The 18301-nt window shown below is 39.1% G+C and overlaps 3 protein-coding genes across 3 annotated transcripts; 2 read left to right on the top strand and 1 right to left on the bottom strand.

The window, feature by feature from the left end:
* Positions 1 to 3509: 3509 nt before the first annotated feature.
* LOC130711036 (sm-like protein LSM7) lies at positions 3510 to 13012 on the top strand. Its single transcript, XM_057560473.1, has 5 exons — positions 3510 to 3646; positions 4809 to 4890; positions 5143 to 5214; positions 11604 to 11656; positions 12564 to 13012. Exons 1-5 carry the CDS (start codon positions 3644 to 3646, stop codon positions 12636 to 12638), a joined length of 285 nt encoding a protein of 94 aa, XP_057416456.1. The 5' UTR covers positions 3510 to 3643; the 3' UTR covers positions 12639 to 13012.
* Positions 5984 to 11515, bottom strand: LOC130711034 (uncharacterized). The gene has a single exon (XM_057560471.1). It carries the CDS (start codon positions 10544 to 10546, stop codon positions 8021 to 8023), a length of 2526 nt encoding a protein of 841 aa, XP_057416454.1. The 5' UTR covers positions 10547 to 11515; the 3' UTR covers positions 5984 to 8020.
* Positions 13013 to 13783: 771 nt separating the features above from the next.
* Positions 13784 to 17876, top strand: LOC130711035 (FHA domain-containing protein At4g14490-like). The gene is made up of 2 exons (XM_057560472.1): positions 13784 to 15855; positions 17162 to 17876. Exon 1 carries the CDS (start codon positions 13841 to 13843, stop codon positions 15065 to 15067), a length of 1227 nt encoding a protein of 408 aa, XP_057416455.1. The 5' UTR covers positions 13784 to 13840; the 3' UTR covers positions 15068 to 15855; positions 17162 to 17876.
* Positions 17877 to 18301: the final 425 nt, after the last annotated feature.

The raw sequence follows: 18301 nt of genomic DNA, 5'->3' as shown, positions 1-18301 counted from the left end.
AAAGCTTCAGGAGATGATGGTTTCAAAGCTTCATGATTTGGAAAACAAAAAAATAATTCTGGAAATGAAGAATGTGATGAATGCTGGAAAAAAATGATGATGATGAGTTCTGGACAAAGATTATGATATGAATTCTGGAAAAAGTTTCAAAGTGGAATTAAGCCTTTTATTTTTTATAAAATTGTATTTTTGATTAATCAAATTTTATTATTATGTATTTTTTATTAGAAAATGAATTTTTTTATTAATTAAAGGGTGCCTCGTCGGCATTTCCGTTTGGTCAACTAACGGAAGTGGACGGAAGGGCCCAAAGTTAACGTTTTTGTAACGTTAGGGGCCCTGACCGCACATTTTAAACACGGGGGGTGTCAATGGCACATTTTGAAAACATCAGGGGCCCAAAGTGGAATTAAGCCTATATTATATAAACAATGAAAGTGCATAATAGTTTTTTAATTTGGCTTAAATATGTTTTTGTCCTTATTTCTGTTTTAAAAAATTTAATTTTTCATGTTCAACATATCAAACATTCTATTAATAGTCCTCAAAATCAAGTTTTTCATCCAAAAAGAAGGTGACAGTGAAAATAATACCAAAAAGAAAATCTATGAGCCCAAAAACTGTAAGTCAACAACCAAGAAAACCGTTGATGGTGATGATGAAGTAGTGTTTGTAGTGCATGAGATTGATGATGATTATGAACTTAAACAACTTCTTAGTGATGAATGTAATGAAGACATTGATAATTCTATTACACCAAGGTTTTAGCGGTTTAAGAAAGAAGATATGACACAAAATCTCATAGATAGAAGCAATTTTAAGTATTGGATGAAAAGCTTGACATTAAAGACTAAAAGCAGAAAGTTTGATATTTTTTTTTATTACAAGAGGAAAATTAACAGAAAAGAGAAACTAACTAATTTCATCTAAATACAGAGATGCATAAACAAAGAAGAGGGGTCATTCCACCGGAGGAAGTTTGATATGTTAAGATGAAAAACGGAAAAATTATTTTAAAATGACTAAAAAAAATTAAAAAAATAGAGTATATTTTAGAAAGGACAAAAACATATGTTGGGTCTCAAAATTCGAAGACCCTAACACACACAATATTCAAAATTATGTTCACCTTCCTGCGCCACACTCACACATTGGAAGGGAAAATGGAGGAAAATTCTGAGAAACAAAGAGCGATCGAGGACTCAGCTTTGGTCATTGGCGGGTTGAAGGAGGAGATTGCTAGGGTTATTAGGGAGAAGGATGAGATTGTGATGCTTAAGGACGCTCAGGTGAGGCAACTCACTGAGTCTTTGAAGATTTCACGCAATGAAGATGTTAGGGTATCAGCGCAATGCGGAAACACATGATCGAGATAATTGAGAATTAAAGAGAAGTAAGTAAAGTGGCAAGAAAAAGAACACACAAGATTTACGTGGAAAAACCCTCCCAATGTAAGAGGTAAAAAACCACGGGCGATCACGAGTAAAGTTCCACTATGTAAAAGGGAGAGTACAACAAATCCTCTTATAGAAAATGAGGACAAAGAGCAATATTTGCACTAAACTACTCTCTCAAATGGAACAAGAATCCTCACCAAGAAGACTCACTACAATTCACTCATATGTGTGTTACAATTGCTTCAAAGTGTGTGTTCCAAATCTTCCATTCCCTTTTGCATCATATTTATAGCCTCCAATCAAGTACTTAGGAGTGAAGATATTAAGCAATTGAAGGACATGTGTTACATGCAAATAGCATGAGCTGGAAGACTATAATTAAGTCATGAAAACAAAGCATGAGGTGCAATGTTACTAACATGCAAATCAAGTAGGAGGTGTAATGCTATGAAGAAAGTCTTGCTTTGTCATGCTTGCTATGTTGATGATGAATCATGCAGATTTGGATGTGGCACGATATGAAGCAATCTAGCAATTGCTTAGTCACAAGCTAATGATGCATCACACAAGCCGGAGGTGTGATGCTTAGAGACCATTGCAAGAAGCATGAGGTGTAATTGAGAGAATTAGAGACAAAATTTAACAGAAGAGGCGCTTCTGCGTGCCAAGATTCTGGTGCTGGAACAGAGAACTCGCCTCGCCGTCGAGAAAGAAGAGGAGTCAGATAGTGACCTAAGAAGGCCAAAAGAGGACAATGGTGCCTCTTCTGATCTTGTGATGATTCAATATCGTGCTGCAGTTTTCCATGATTTTGAAATCCTATCAGATTTTACCCAGTATGTTGGCATTGAAGTTGCTTACCTATTCAAAGTGGAAGGGTTTGTTAGCCTCTTTCAAAAAGCTAAGAAGAATGGAGTCAATATGTTCTGTATTCTGCCTAATGAGCTGTATAGATTCTCCCACCAGATTCCTTCATATAATATGACAGGTAATGAAAGGAAAGGTGTTCCAAGTGGATGTTTTGAACTTGATACTGGTGCACTGCCTACTTACTTAGTTAGACTTGATTCTGGTGATGCTCAAAGATATCCCCAATCCTAGAAACATCACCAAAGGGACAGAACATGAATAGGTATGAACAATGATCAACAAGCTTTAGGTGATGTTGCTGCATGTTAGGAAAATGAGGGGTGAAAACACCAAAGAATTATGGGGAAGAGAAAGTGAGGGACAAATGGCTTGCTGAATTGTGTTTTGATTACCAACATTTTTTAGATGTTTTGTCCTCTCTGTATCTTTTTGTACTGACCCCCCTAGTTTGATCTTGTTTGTGACTTGGTATTCCTAATTGTGTCTACATTCTTTACCCTTTTGGGTATTGTTACCTTGCAAAGAGTGCCTGGCGTAAGGAGTTAATTTCAATCATAGTTTATTATTAGCAAAAAAAATTAAAATTAAAATTTGTAAATTAATCATTTTAAAAATAATCAGTATAATATTTTTTTATTTTTATAAATGAGTCTATATATGTTTTAAAATTGAGCAAAATTAAATTTTTTTTTATTAACTAGTCTATTAAAATTTAAAAAGTATAAGTAACCAATTGATTTCAATTTATAAGTAGCAAGTGATAAATGTTAAAATTAAAAATATTATGGATATTATTTATTTTAAAAAAATAGTCTAGATTTAAATTATCAATAAATTCTTTCAAAAAAATATCAATAAATATATAAGTAAAAACATAGGCTATCGATAGCGGCGTTATAGCACCACCATGTAGCGTAGCGGACCCCTGCTGTGATGGGATGGCGGCCACGAAATCCCACTATTCGCAGCCAATATCGGCCTTCCCTTGTATGAGATTTCATTTTTTGAGTCATTCGCGACATGTCGCGATCCGCAATTGTCTACTATGAGTAAAAAATAGTTTTAGTTTGGGGTTACAATACTAAAAAGGACTATAAAATTGTTATCATATCCTTGGGATTTAAAATATAGTTTACATGAATTGATTATCAATATCAATATATAGAATAAGAGACAAGATTGCATTATTTTTATCCGGTTGGCGCAACAAAGGGGTTACTACTTATAAATTACTGGTAAATGGTTATATAACACCCGCTTCTACTTCACCTTCCCTCTTGGGCTTCTCTTCCCACTCTCACTCTTTACTTCTCTTATCGTTGTGACGCGGAGTTGCAATTCACACGAACCCAGATTTCAATTCAATCAAAGGAGCCATGGTAAGTTTCTCCGCAATCCATCACTTTTTTATAATCAAAAAACAATTTTCTTTTCTTAGAGAAGAAGTTACCCCTTTCATCTGCACTGCAATACGTTGTTGGGTTCAAGGAAACCATGAATCTAGGGCATCCCATGATCACGACGATTCCTGTTCCTATTAGGGAAATAGACAAGAATATTTCGCTATGTTTTCGATTTTTTTTCTTTTTCAAGCTTTGTTTTTTTATGTTAGGTTTATATATTTTATATGTTGTAAATTGCAATGTATCATGGTCGTGTTAAGTGTCATGATTTTGAAAATTTCCGCATCCCATTGTCTGATTCTGAGTCTGCATGTTGGTCAATGAGCAAGGGGGTTATTGTAGCTAGCTAGTACTAATGGGAACTGTGGGGTTGATAAAGGAGCAACTGGAATGAGAACTATGGAGTTGCTGGGAATGGATTATGGATCAATTGGATGGTTGTAGTGTAGATAACTCTAGAAGTAGACAAATGCAGGGACGAAACCAGAAAAAAATGGCAAGGGGGTGGAAATTGAACACAAAGTAAAATCAACAATGACTAATTATTTAGAGGTGGATATAATATTTGAATACTATTTTAAGAATTTTTTTCTTTTGGGAGCGACCTCCCCATTTTGCTATGATCTTCGGTCCCTGGATGAATGGGCATATCTTTGATGAGTGCTTTGTGAGGCCCCATAAACTGTGTGGAATGGAGGGTTCATTCAGTTCAGGAGTGAAAAGTTGAGGTTTCTAGAACCCCCCCCCCCCCCCCCAAAAAAAAACAGGTGTATATATATATATATATATATATATATATATATTTGGCTGTGTAGATATGCTATCTAGTTGAAGTTATAGCCAAACACCATGGGCTCATGATCTTTCAGGAAGCTCAACTACTCCAAGTCTCCAATGGTTATTATTATTGGACAGAGGATCATATCTGAGGTAATGGGAAAGTGGATAATCTTACTCCTAGGGTTGTTAACTTGATGTAATCTCTCTTCTTTTGGGATTTCAATCTTACATGAATCAGAAAAAACATATTCTGGATTAGTATTAGGGGGCTTGGGAGCAGCAAAAACTAGACTGCATTTATGTTTTGTTTTAGATGATGGTTTTGGTTTCATATTCATTCTTTTGCTTATTTAAACAGTCAGGCAGAAAAGAAACAGTTCTGGACCTTGCAAAGTTTGTGGACAAAGGTGTTCAAGTGAAGCTTACTGGTGGCAGACAAGGTAATCCATTTTACTTCTTTCTTTATAGTTATGTTGAATAAGAAAAGGAAATATGACTTGGGTGATTATTTATCATACTGGGTAATGAATCATTTATTTATTTAGTTTAATTGATTTTTGATTGTTTAAAATGAATGTACAAGTATGAAATTCATTTTTTTCAAATACAGATACTCAACTGAAAATTTTGAACACTCAATAGTTAATACTCTTCTATATGTTTTAACTATATTTTATTTTGTTGGATTCCAGTGACAGGGACTCTAAAAGGCTATGATCAGTTACTTAACCTTGTCCTAGATGAAGCCGTAGAGTTTTTAAGAGGTAAATATTAAATAGAAGTGGTGCCTTGTGTTTCTATTTATTGATTTAATGATATATGTACTGCACTAGACATCACTTTGTTATTATGCTCATGATATCATAAAATCAACTCTGACATCCTTTTCATTGAAGTTTGGTTCATCCTTCTATAATCTGTCATATTTATCGTTTTGTTTTGGGTCTTGGAGGCTACTAATCTTCTTCAGCATGTTGCCGTTTTAATTTCTCTGGAAATATTTATCAGCTTATTCACAAAGGTCATAAGAGGGTTGTGACTTGTATCTGTTGTCTAATGAAAATTACAGAGACTTTTACCGTTTACTTTACTCTTCAGAGTGGAGATGAGAATGAGTATGAGCTATGAAATGGCATGTTTTAGCATTAGTTCCGCTGCTGCTATGATCACGTTGTAAGATGTTAATAAGTAGTAACCTTAGGTGGTTTTGGTGATGATGATGATGATGATGATGATGATGATGATGATAATAATTGGTTGAAGACATCACACTGAGTTTTAATGCTAATAACATAAAGGTTGGATAGAAAAATAGTTGGAAATTTTCTCACTTTGGTTAGCTCTGAGTTTACTTATTTTTCTCAATTTGCTGATTGAATTCAACATCCTTTTACGTTTTTTTCCCCTTTCAGCTTTAATGAATCAAACTTGCAAAATGGTATTTCTAGACAGAATATGTTCATTTCAGTGCGGAGCCTGTTTTCTCAAACACACTGATGGGAACCAAAATGACAATATCAGAGAAAACAGGAATGAAAATGGGAAACACTGATTAATATTGCAGAAACAGAAATGTGAATACAATAGCAAATGCTATTGCCCAGAGTAAGACTCCTATAGAGAAGAAGAGACTCTCTTCACCCTATCCTTAACATACTAATTCTCATCATATCCTCCTCATGCTAACAACCAACCTATATGAGGAATCTCTCACACACTCTCTCCTTCCGTAAAACCCGTAACGAACTCCTACCTCAGCTAACCTCACTCTTCCAGCTCACCCTTCTCCTATTATTCCTTCCTTTTGTTTCTTCTCACGTAGACTTGCCAGACTTTGGGCCCTGCATCAGACTTAGTGGCCCATTTGTCACCTGGGGGTCCATCAATGCCACCGGGTTGTGAAGCAACCTTGTCCTCAAGGTTGAACGCGGGGAATTGGTTCAAAAGGGTGAACTCATCTTCCCAAGTAGCCTCATCCATCGGTTTGCCTTGCCACTGAATCAAGTACTGCTTGACGTTCTCTCCATGTTGTTGGATGGTACGAGAGGCTAAAATGGTCCCTGGTTCCACGGTAGAAGGTGCCTCCACTGCGAGGTCCTCGGGAAAGTCCTTGTCAACCTGGTAGTTCCCTACTGCTTTTTTAAGCAACGAGATATGGAAAACAGGGTGAGTGCGAGAGGTAGGTGGCAACTTGAGCTTGTACGCGACTGCCCCAATGCGTTTCACTACCTCAAAAGGTCCATAATAACGAGGTGAAAGCTTGGGATTAATACGGTGAACCACTGATTGTTGCCTGTGAGGCCTCAGTTTCACGAAAACCCACTCACCAAGCTCCAGCTGTTTGTCTTTCCGCTTCTTGTCAGCCTGAGACTTCATGCGACCTTGTGCACGGAGAAGGTGAGCCCGGAGTTGACGCAAAGCCTCGTCTCTGTCCATAAGTTCACGGGCCACAACCTCCACCTTTGTCTCCCCAATTGTGAAGCGCAACATGGAAGGTGGGGTTCTACCATAGACCACCTCAAACGGAGAAACCCCTGTAGACCCATGATAAGTCGTGTTATACCAGTATTCAGCCCATGGCAACCACTGAACCCAGGTTCGAGCCTGATCCGCGATAAAGCACCTTAAGTAAGTCTCTAGACAACGATTTATGACCTCAGTTTGGCCATCCGTTTCCGGGTGATAAGCCGTACTCATAGCTAGGTGAGTCCCCTGTAGCTTAAAAAGCTCAGCCCAGAAATTGCTGACAAATATAGGATCACGATCACTTACAATTGCCTTTGGAATACCGTGCAAGCGTACCACCTCTTTGACAAAAAGTTCTGCCACTCCGCGAGCTGAAGTTGGGTGCTTCAAAGGAATGAAATGCGCGTACTTGGAGAGGCGATCCACCACGACAAAAATAGCATCAATTCCTTTAACCTTAGGTAGCCCTGTTACGAAATCCATGGACAGTTCTTCCCATAGACGCTCAGGGATTGGTAAAGGCTGAAGCAAACCCGCGGGTGAAGCTGCCAAATACTTCTGGCGCTGACAAACATCGCACTCTCTTACAAATTGCTGGATTACACCTTTCATGCCAATCCAGTACACATTTGCAGCCACCCGTCGATAAGTACGGTAAAAACCTGAATGACCACCTTGAGGCGTGGCGTGGAACTCTTGCAACAACTAAGGAATCCAACCGGAAGACGCAGAAATCACCAATCGTCCCTCATAGTATAACACTCCCTGAGTGTAAGTATTCCCAGGTTTGGTTGTTAGATCAACTTGGACTGCAGAGATTATGGCTGCCAGTTTTGGGTCTTGGTGGGCTTCTGCGACTAAGTCTTGTCCAGCAGCCCAATTGGAGTAAGAAATGATGGATTGCAAAGCCCCATCCTCAAATTTTCTTGATAACGCGTCAGCTCCTTTGTTGGTAGGCCCGGGCTTATAGATGATGTCAAAGCGATACCCTAAGAGCTTTGCAGCCCAGTTCTGTTGATCTCCGGTGGTAATCCGTTGATGCAACAATTGAAGGAGACTCTTTTGGTCGGTGCATACTGTGAAATGCCTCCCTAAAAGGTAGGGTCACCAATGTTGTATTGCCAGAACAATTGCCATCAGCTCCTTTTCATAAGCAGACTTAGCCAGGTTGCGATCACTCAAGGCCTTGCTAAAGTAGGCAATTGGTTTCCCATGCTGTAACAGAATGGCTCCTACTCCACTGCCCGAGGCATCACTTTCAATCACAAACGGTTGGGAGAAATCTGGTAATGCTAAGACGGGCTCAGTGATCATGCGTGCCTTCAAAGTTTCAAAAGCTTGCTGGGCTTGAGGGTTCCATTTGAAGCCTTCTTTCTTGGTAAGATCAGTCAAGGGTCTTGCGATTTTGCCATAATCCCGCACAAACTTGCGGTAGTATCCTGTCAAGCCCAGGAAACCGCGTACTCCTTTTACATTTTTAGGAGTAGGCCACTCGGTGATGCTCTGAACTTTGCTAGGGTCCATAGCTACACCCTCGTGGGACACAATATGCCCCAGATATTCCACGGCGCCTTGTGCAAACGTGCATTTCTTGCGATTGGCGACTAGCTTTTGCTCCCTTAGTCTTTCAAGCACCGTGTGTAACTGTTGCAGATGCAATTTCCAGTCAGAACTGTACACGAGAATATCATCGAAAAACACCAGGACGCTTCGCCGCAATAAGTCCCTGAATATGCTATTCATCAGGGCCTGAAAAGTTGATGGCGCATTCATTAACCCGAAAGGCATTACCATGTATTCATAGTGCCCCTCATGCGTCCTGAAAGCTGTTTTGTGAACATCTTCCTCCCTCACTAGGACTTGATGGTACCCAGACTTGAGGTCCAGCTTCGAGAAATAACGAGCGCCATGTAATTCATCCAGAAGTTCATCAATTACTGGTATCGGAAATTTGTCAGGAACTGTGGCTTTGTTCAACTCACGGTAGTCAACACACATCCTCCAGGAATTGTCCTTCTTCTTAACAAGGATCACAGGGCTTGAAAGTGCGCTTTGGCTATGCCTGATAATTCCCGATTGCAGCATCTCTTTTACCTGCTTCTCGATTTCATCCTTATGGTGGTGGGAGTAACGATACGGCCTCACGTTCACTGGTCCTTGTCCTGGCAGCAACGTGATCTGATGCTCTGCCTGGCGCTTTGGGGGTAAACCACTGGGAGCGACAAAAACATCTCCAAATCGACTCAACAAATCTGCCAATTGACGACTCTGCTCCTCGGAGAGGATTGGTGTGTGCTTGCTGGGTTCACCTGGAGATGGAAATCCCAAAGAACCGAAAGTACACAGGGCTTGGGTGGAGGACTCAAAGAAACTTTGCAGGGCCAATTGTTGTGATTGCAACCCATGTTGACCCTGTAGGAAAACCCAGGTACCCTCTTGTTGGAATTTCATCGTTTGCTTGCCCCAATTGACAAGCATGTCGCCGAGTGATGCTAACCAGGTTACCCCAAGAACCAGGTCGATGCCATCGAGATCAAAGAGAATAGTATCCACTGCCGTTTTGTAGTCCCCAATCTCGATTCCGACCTGCTCACACCGGCCACTGGCCATGACCTTACTACCATCCCCTAGCAATATGCGCATCTCCGGTGTTGCTTGCACCGTCCACCCCATCGCCTCTGCCACTTGTTTGGAGATGAAGTTGTGGGTAGCGCCACTATCTACCAGAATCAGAATAGGCACTCCCTGAAGTGTCCCCTGCAACTTCATCGTATGAGCTTGCAACGGTTCCGCTCCTAGCTTCATGATACTCAATTCTCCGTCAATCGCCGCCGCATCGGGGTTCTCGGAGTCACCGGCAGCTTCAGCGTCACTTCCGTCTTCCTCGCCGTCCTCGAGGAGCATGGTTCGCAGTTGCCGATCGGGGCACTGGTGAAGGGGATGGAACTTTCCCCCACATTTAAAACAAAGCCCCTTTTGTCGTCGATCCAAAAGCTCCTGGTAAGGGAGATGTCGCACTCCCCGATCTCGGTGAGTGGAACGCGGTGGTGGCTTATCCTCTCTTCGCTCACTCCGGTCGTCTCGGTTCTTCACCATAACCCAACCTTGATTGGACTCGCGACCCGGTGGGCCTGACCCGTTAGACGACTGATGGGTTGAGCGATTATAATTTCCCAATCCATAGTTGGGCCGGGTTCCACCTCCTTTTGACCCGGAAGAAGAATAAACCGGTCCATGGAGCTCTGTTTCAACCGCTTTGGCCAACGGGATCAAACGGGAGCGGGGCAGCGACGCTAGAGCTCGTAAGCTCCGTACGCGAGCACGAATGTCTTCCCTGAGTCCATGAATGAAGTATCCGAAGTACTGCTCGTCTGGTAAATTCGGCGCTTGGGAGAGCAAGCGCTCAAACTCCATAACATAATCATCAACGGATCCTCGCTGTTGAAGGTCCGAGAGCTGCTCGTAGACATCGCCTTTGTTGGCAGTGCCATAACGCTCCAGTAACTCATTAGTGAGTTTTTCCCAGGTCAGGTCTGGGTCAAGGTGCAACAGTGAATTGAAATAGTGGATCGTTGATCCTTCCATACATAAGTGAGCTAGATTCACCTTGACTGCAGGGCTTGTTCCCATAATATGGAAATACACCTCTGCTCAAGCGATCCATCCAGCAGGATCGTCTCCATTGAACAAGGGTAGCTCAACCTTTTTTGCAGACTTCCGGAATTCATCCAGTAAGCCTCCATCCAAACGGGCCCATCCCGAAACAAAAGAAGGACCTCCTTGCTCTGTTCCAGATCTGGAAGGAGTTGCGTTGTTGTTAAGCACGCTCCCAGACTCATCGCGCTCAACCGATTGTTTGGACAATCGTTGGGTCAAAAGATCGAGCAGACGAGCTTGATTGTTCTCTGCTTGTTCCTGCATCGTCACCAGAGTGGTTCGTAGGTTGATGACTTCGGTTTCCAGAGCTGCGACCTTCGCTTCCATTTTCTACGCTGGTGGCATTCGTTGTCAAAACTTCGATGATGGAGCACTGGTTTCCGTCTCGTAACTATCCGGCAGGTCGGACCAATTTGATGGGAACCAAAATGACAATATCAGAGAAAACAGGAATGAAAATGGGAAACACTGATTAATATTGCAGAAACAGAAATGTGAATACAATAGCAAATGCTATTGCCCAGAGTAAGACTCCTATAGAGAAGAAGAGACTCTCTTCACCCTATCCTTAACATACTAATTCTCATCATATCCTCCTCATGCTAACAACCAACCTATATGAGGAATCTCTCACACACTCTCTCCTTCCGTAAAACCCGTAACCAACTCCTACCTCAGCTAACCTCACTCTTCCAGCTCACCCTTCTCCTATTATTCCTTCCTTTTGTTTCTTCTCACGTAGACTTGCCAGACTTTGGGCCCTGCATCAGACTTAGTGGCCCATTTGTCACCTGGGGGTCCATCACACACTCTAATGGAGTGACATGACTATGCAATTGTACTATTTTATATGGCAAAGTAGCCTATGTAGATTTCATAGTTCATGTGCTTGTGTGACTCTACTGCCATATTAGCATTATGCTTGTTTAAATTTCACCACTAGAAATAAGAATTTAACTTAATCCTGAAATATCTGCCATTTCATTTAATTTTAGTTTTTAAAACATTGAATTTATCCCTTGTTCTGCAGATCCTGATGATCCTCTCCAAATTACTGATCAGACCAGACATCTTGGCTTTATTGTAAGTTTCATTTCTACAACATCACTTGATAGGAAACATGAAACTAGAATGAAAATTTAAATGTCATGCATGGAATTGTAAACTAATTTGGTGAAACCTGCTGATTTTTCCCCCTCGGCTGAAAACTTTTGGATGGAATTGTTGAAAAGGGGCATATACATAAACTATGTCAAATTATATTAATGGGAGCTTATTAAGAAGTTAGCACAAATGAACATGTCAAAAAGGGAAATCATTATTTGTGTAGTTCACGTTTACCCTGTAATCTAAAGTACTTCTTCAGATGCTAATTGTTTATTGAGAGTGAAAAGCTGTAACTTTACCCTATGATCGTTTTTATTTAAATGTTTATGCTGGTTGTTTAAAATTTCTTAAATTTTGGATAAGTAACTTAAGTGCTTATGCATAAGCTAATTTGAGAAACTTATTGAAATAAGCTGAAAATAGGTTATAGGTGAGCATAAACTCTTATTCATAAGTTAATCTGAACAACTTATAAGTAGGTTATCAACTATTTACATAAGCTCCCATAAACATTTGCATAAGCGTTTATGCTGTAAGGTAAACTCAAATAAGTTCTTCCAAACGAAGCCTAAATGAATCTGTAAGATGATATGTAAGATGATATGAATTGGTGACTATTATTGATGAATTGTTACAATATTTATACAAAGCATAATTGACTAATGCATAAATGCTATGCCTAATTACAGAGTAATTACAGGTAAACAAATATGGAATAGTTGACATATTCCTATTCTATCAGAATCAACATTCGCATCATGACTATAAGCATTTGTAACCTTATTGAATTATTTTCATTTTTCGGTTTATAGTTTGAATTGCTTTGGCCTACCCATGAAGATTACTCTACTCTGGGGAATTGACTTCCTTTATTTCTGTTCAGGTTTGTAGAGGAACTGCCGTTATGCTTGTTTCCCCAACTGATGGTACGGAGGTGATTGTTGACAACCCTTTTTAACAGATGAGGCCTAAATGTGAAATATTTGTTCCTTCAATCTATATGCTGATCAATCCCGTCACTTCACTTACTGATGTTAAGCCATTAATGTGAAGACTCTGATTAGTATTTTTAGTATGTTTGGATTAGTTTAGCTTTTCTCAATATTGGCGTCCAGAAGCTACTCACATAGATTTCTCCCTATTCATAATCAATATCGGCGTCTAGAAGCTACTCATATAGGCTTCTCCATGAATTGATTTTGGTTTTAGAATCTATTGTATAACAAATTTCAAACATGCATGCACTATGTTTATTTTGTAAGATCAGATACTTTTTGTCCTTCATTGCTTCAAATTTTACAAATAGTTACACATTGCATGTGATTGTTCTGATTTAAGTTCGCATCTGTGTGATGTGTCCTCAACTGTATTAAAGACATACCACAATTTGTCGAGTGAGACGTTATGCTTATATATCTTTTTATAAATATTCAAATGATTCTACTTATTTAATGCTTATGAAATGAAAAATAAACATAAAATTTCAACATAAAAGAATCTCAGAGAATTTTCACGTAAGAGGATTATGTTTCAACAAAAGTGTGAATCACACAAACAACATTTCTTCTTCTTTCTTCTCTACTTCATCAAAGATCCATGCCGCACAAGCCACACAACAACCAACCTTGACTCATTCATACTCCATGTCAAAACAAACAACGACTCATAAGTCATGTCTCTGAGATGCTCTAGTCCAACTGTTTCAACCCACCCACATGAATCGAAACCTGCACAATCCGAATGCACAAAATGACAAAAGCAATTTGAAATATATATGTTCTGATTTTCCTCGCACTGACAATCTGATATCCACTACGAGCATGCTTCAAATTTAATGAGACCTATTAAATTTAGGCTTTACTACTGTCCCTTTAGTTATCATTGTACTCGTCTATTGCTTTGTCTTGTATTCTGGAAGGTGTTTTTGCCTCATCTATATATATATATATATATATATATGATATCATTTTCTCTTGAAAAAAGAAAAAGAAAGTGTTAAAATATGTGTTGCTAGCAATTATATTCACTTGTTGGTTCAAGTTGAGTTTTAAAGTGATAAATCAAACCAACCTTTTTTTGGCCTTTGGTTTGCCCCATGGCGGGAAAAGTTGGAATTTCAAAATATCAAAACCAGAATCAGTAGCCACATTCTCACTGAAAATGGAACCTCCCTCTCTCACACTGCGAATCCTCCAAGGTCCTCCCCATTGCAAAGGACAAACCCACAACTTCAAACCCGGATCCGCAATCCGAATCGGCCGGGTCATCCGCGGCAACACCCTCCCCATCAAGGACCCTGGCATTTCCTCAAAGCACCTCAACATCCTAACCGAATCGGGTCAATGGGTGCTCCGAGACCTCGACACCTCAAACGGCACCGTTTTGAACGGCTCCAATGTCCTTCCGCAAACCCCTTTCCCTCTTCACGATGGCTCCACCATCAAGATCGGAGAACTCACCTCCATCCTCGTCAACCTCCTCCACCCGATCCCAACCGAACCCGTCACCGTTCCCGAGGCTGAGGGCTCTGAACCACCCGTTGCCAAACCGGGTCGAGGTAGAAGAGGTAAGGGTTTGAAGGGGAAGGTTGCGATTCACGAGAACGCGAGCGTTGACGTTGGCGATGAATCTGGGTTTGTGGGTCGACCCGAGAGCAACCGGGTTACCCGGAATACGAAGAATAACCGCAGTGTGGTTGGGGTTTCTGGTTCGAGTGTTGCTGGGGATTTGGGTGCTGCGGAAGAGAAGGTTGCAGAACCGAAGAACACGCGGTCGAGGGCAGCGCTGGGTTCGAAGAATAAGAGGAGCGTGATTGAGATAGTGGATTTGAGTTCTGGGAATTCGGATGATGCTCCGGAAGAGAAGGTGGAAGAACAGAAGAATTCAAGGGTGACCCGAAATTTGAAGGAATCTGAAGCTTCAAGCTTGCAGATTGGGGTAGTAGAACCGAGAATTACAAGGGTGACCCGGAATTTGAAGAACAAGCAGAGTGTGATTGGGGTTGGGGATAGTGTTCAAGCTTCAAGTTTGCAGGTTGGAGTGGAGAATGTTGAGAAGAAGAAAACGAGGGGCGGTGGCAGGAGGAAGAAATTGCCTGAAGAGTGCACTGATGGTGGTGGGAAAGAGACAGAAAAGGAGAATTTGAATGGTGATGGGAAAGAGACTTGTGATGGGAGAGAAAAGGAGAATTTGAATGGTGATGATAATTTGCCTGATTTAGAGAAGTTGAGTCTGGGTGAGTGGTTTGATTTCTTGGAAGTTCATTTGCCAAAACAGATAGTTGATGCAACTGAAGAGATGTTTGGTTCAATGAGACAGAAAGCTGAGAGACTCAGAGAGTACATCATAATGCAAAAGATTCAAGAGGTTACAGTGCCTGTGGAGTAGACTACATTCTTATTGTCTTTGCTTTTATTGTTCATCCTTTTCAACTATATTAGTTCCCTGTTTGTTTGTAAGTATATTAACATAGAGTATGGTCTAGAACTCTAGATAAATTTAACTTCCTATTGTGAAATCTGTCTAAATCTCAGGTGGGTTTTGTTTCTGTTCCTCTAAAATCTAAGGAACCATGGATTATGAAAATCCATGGTGTCATGAATTGAATTGCTAGTTCAGTGACAAACAAATGTTATGTTTCTGTTCTGCCTCACTCAACTTACTATTTAATGTTTAGTGATAAGTGAAGGTGAAGATTACCACTGTTTTATGTATACGCTCGAGGTTTATTTGGATTTTTCATTGTTACTAACTATTGTTGTAAACTATGATCACATCTACAGCTTAAGAGTACTTTGGATGTATTAGATACCTGACATATTACTTAATGCAAGTTGGATCATTGGCAGATTACTTAATGCTACAGAAAATTATTAGGAAGGTCAATATGGAATGAATCTGATTAATAACTACTGCAGCATTTCATATCTGAATTGACTCATCGACACTTAAGTCTACACATAGTTCGTTGTTTGTATTAATGCAAATTCCTGCAAAAAAAAAGTAGATATTTGCAGATTGGCAGCTTGGCAGCTTGGCAAAACATATAAAGACACTAGAATCATCTATAATAGTGTTATTGAAGGTTTTAGAGGTGGAAGCATGGCTCTTCATTTTTGTTCTCATCTGGTGTTTCTTCCATTCCTCGCTGTTGATCCCCTTGCATTCATGTACAGGTATGCATATGTTCACACTGAATGTTAGTTAAGTTCTTAACTTTTCATTTTAATAAAAGCACGCATTTAAGTATTTGCTTTAACTTAAAAACTCTTTTACAATCAGTTCTCTTGCTTCGTTTCCTTTCCTGTGAATTTCATTTACCTTAGTGAAACTTAATGCTCAACAAGGGTTCAGATGAAACTGGTTTTTTGTTTGATTTTTTACTCTTTGATAACTGCCAAAGTTCCTTTTAAAGTTAATAATCAGAACTAAAGCAGTTGTAATTTATCAGGGAAAATTAACCCTATTATTTGCAATCGCTTCTATCTCATTTCCACCTATTGTATCTTTCTATCACATCACTTCATAGTTTTCATTTATCTCTCTATTTCTTACTTCTCTGGATGTAGGTGGATTTGGGGTGTGAATAAATCTTTACTGACATATTTATTGTCTTTGATTAGATTTACTTTTCTACTACACAAAATTACAACAATTTTTGGCCATTTAGAAAATTATTGAAATATGAAAATTACGACGACTTTTACTTTCTCTTGAGAGTGAAGGTGTGAATGTGTGATGAGCTAAAACATGGTATGTATGGTGAATTGGTGATGTTGGTTGTGGTCGTGATGATGGTGATTCTTGTTTATAAATTTCACTGCTAGAAATAAGATTTTATCTTGTTCCTGAAAATTATCTGTCATTTCATTTTATTTTTATAAGAACAACACATTTGTCCCTTGTGCTGCTGATACTGGTGATCCCTCTATCTTGCCTTAGTTATAAGTTTATTTCCACAACATCACATTATAGGACCCCAAGACGTGTTGTAGGAGCACCAGTTACAGTTACAGAATCTGAGGTTGCTAAGAGTAGTTAGTCACATAGTTCTTAGTAGTTAGCTTAAATAATACTAGTAAGTAGGAGAGGAGCAGAAGGATAATTGATTACAGTTTGAATTGTTCAGGCTTGCCAATTAATATTTGAGTATCCTGGGAACTAGACTTATATTTTTTTTGCAATGTAGGTTTGTAGAGTAACTCCTATCATGCTTGTGTTACCAATTGAGGCATATCTGAGATTGCTAATCCCTTTATACATCCAGATTGATTTGGCCTCAATGTGAAATTCTGTACCTTCAATCTGCATGCTGATCAATCCCTTCATCACTTTGATATTGAGCCATTATGTCAATATTGTGATTACCATTTTGCTTATTTTGGAAGACTGGATACTTTTCAGTGCTTCTAAATTTTAAATTATACAAATATCACGCATTGCTTTTTCTTGTTCTGATCAAGTTCATTCCTCTGTCAGCAGCTTTGAGGACATACCCTGATTTATTATAGTTTGCAACTGGAGATGGCTTTTTACCACAGAATTTGTTTAGACAGTATGGATGGTTCTTCTTCATGGCACATTTGTAATGCTTCCTTCATTTATCTTTGTTATTCATCATTCAGACTATGTATCAACTCTGTGCCACTCTCTTTGACTCTGTTTCATTGCCAAGTTCACTTCCTTCATTTATCTATGTTATCCATCATTCAGACTATAAGGAATTTTGAATCACTTATTCATTATGTGTTTTTTTTTTCTGGTTATTTGAATCACTTATTCATGTATCTTTGTTCTCTCTTAACCTTTTTTTTCTGGTTTCCTCCAGCTGTTTATTGTCCTTTTCTCATATTTCTATCATACTAATAGAGTAATATTTGTTCTACTATTTTTCTCACAATGTCTCATCTCATTTTCGCTCTCAAACCAAACACATCCTACAAGTGAAAATGATGCACAAATGACAAAGATGAATGAGAGCCGTGCACTGATTGTGGAGAGGAATAAGGGGAAAGGACAGAAAAAACAGTTGAAGAATGGCTATCAATCATACATGACCTGTGAATTTCTCTATCAAATCATATCACTTTCCTGCGAAGGTTGTCAACATAGGGTCTGATCTGGTCTTCTATTTCTTATTAATTAATGCCGTTCGGTTAGGGAAGGTTCCTGCCTAGTGCCTACTGTACTTAACTCACATATTATGCTTATCAAAAACAACTTAACTCACATATTATGGATTAACATCAAATATAAATGCTAAGGTATTTAAAAAGATAAATTAAAAATTGATTATGAGAAGAAATTGCTACTGTTTATATTAAACTTATTTACTATTTGAATTAAACTTACTTTTGTTATCATATAATGTTCGGTACAAATTTAAGGTATTAAGCTTGGAAAGCTACAAAGTTTTTTTTTATCGATCTGGCCCTATAAATAGTCATGTTGTAGTCTGAATATCCAAATTTTTGTAAAATTAATTTTTTCTTTCAAATTTTGCTTGTATATAAAAAGTTTAACTTAAAATTTTCCGATGTAAAAATATAAAAAAACTTAACTTAAAGATGATCAAGGTGGTTTTATCCTAGTAAGGTTTTAATGAGGCTTGTTTTGTTAAGT

This window comes from Lotus japonicus, chromosome 4, assembly GCF_012489685.1.
Source record: "Lotus japonicus ecotype B-129 chromosome 4, LjGifu_v1.2".
In the NCBI taxonomy this organism is placed as follows: domain Eukaryota; kingdom Viridiplantae; phylum Streptophyta; class Magnoliopsida; order Fabales; family Fabaceae; genus Lotus; species Lotus japonicus.
The sequence above is the reverse complement of the archived record's forward strand: the minus strand, read 5'-3'. Positions and strand labels throughout refer to the sequence as shown.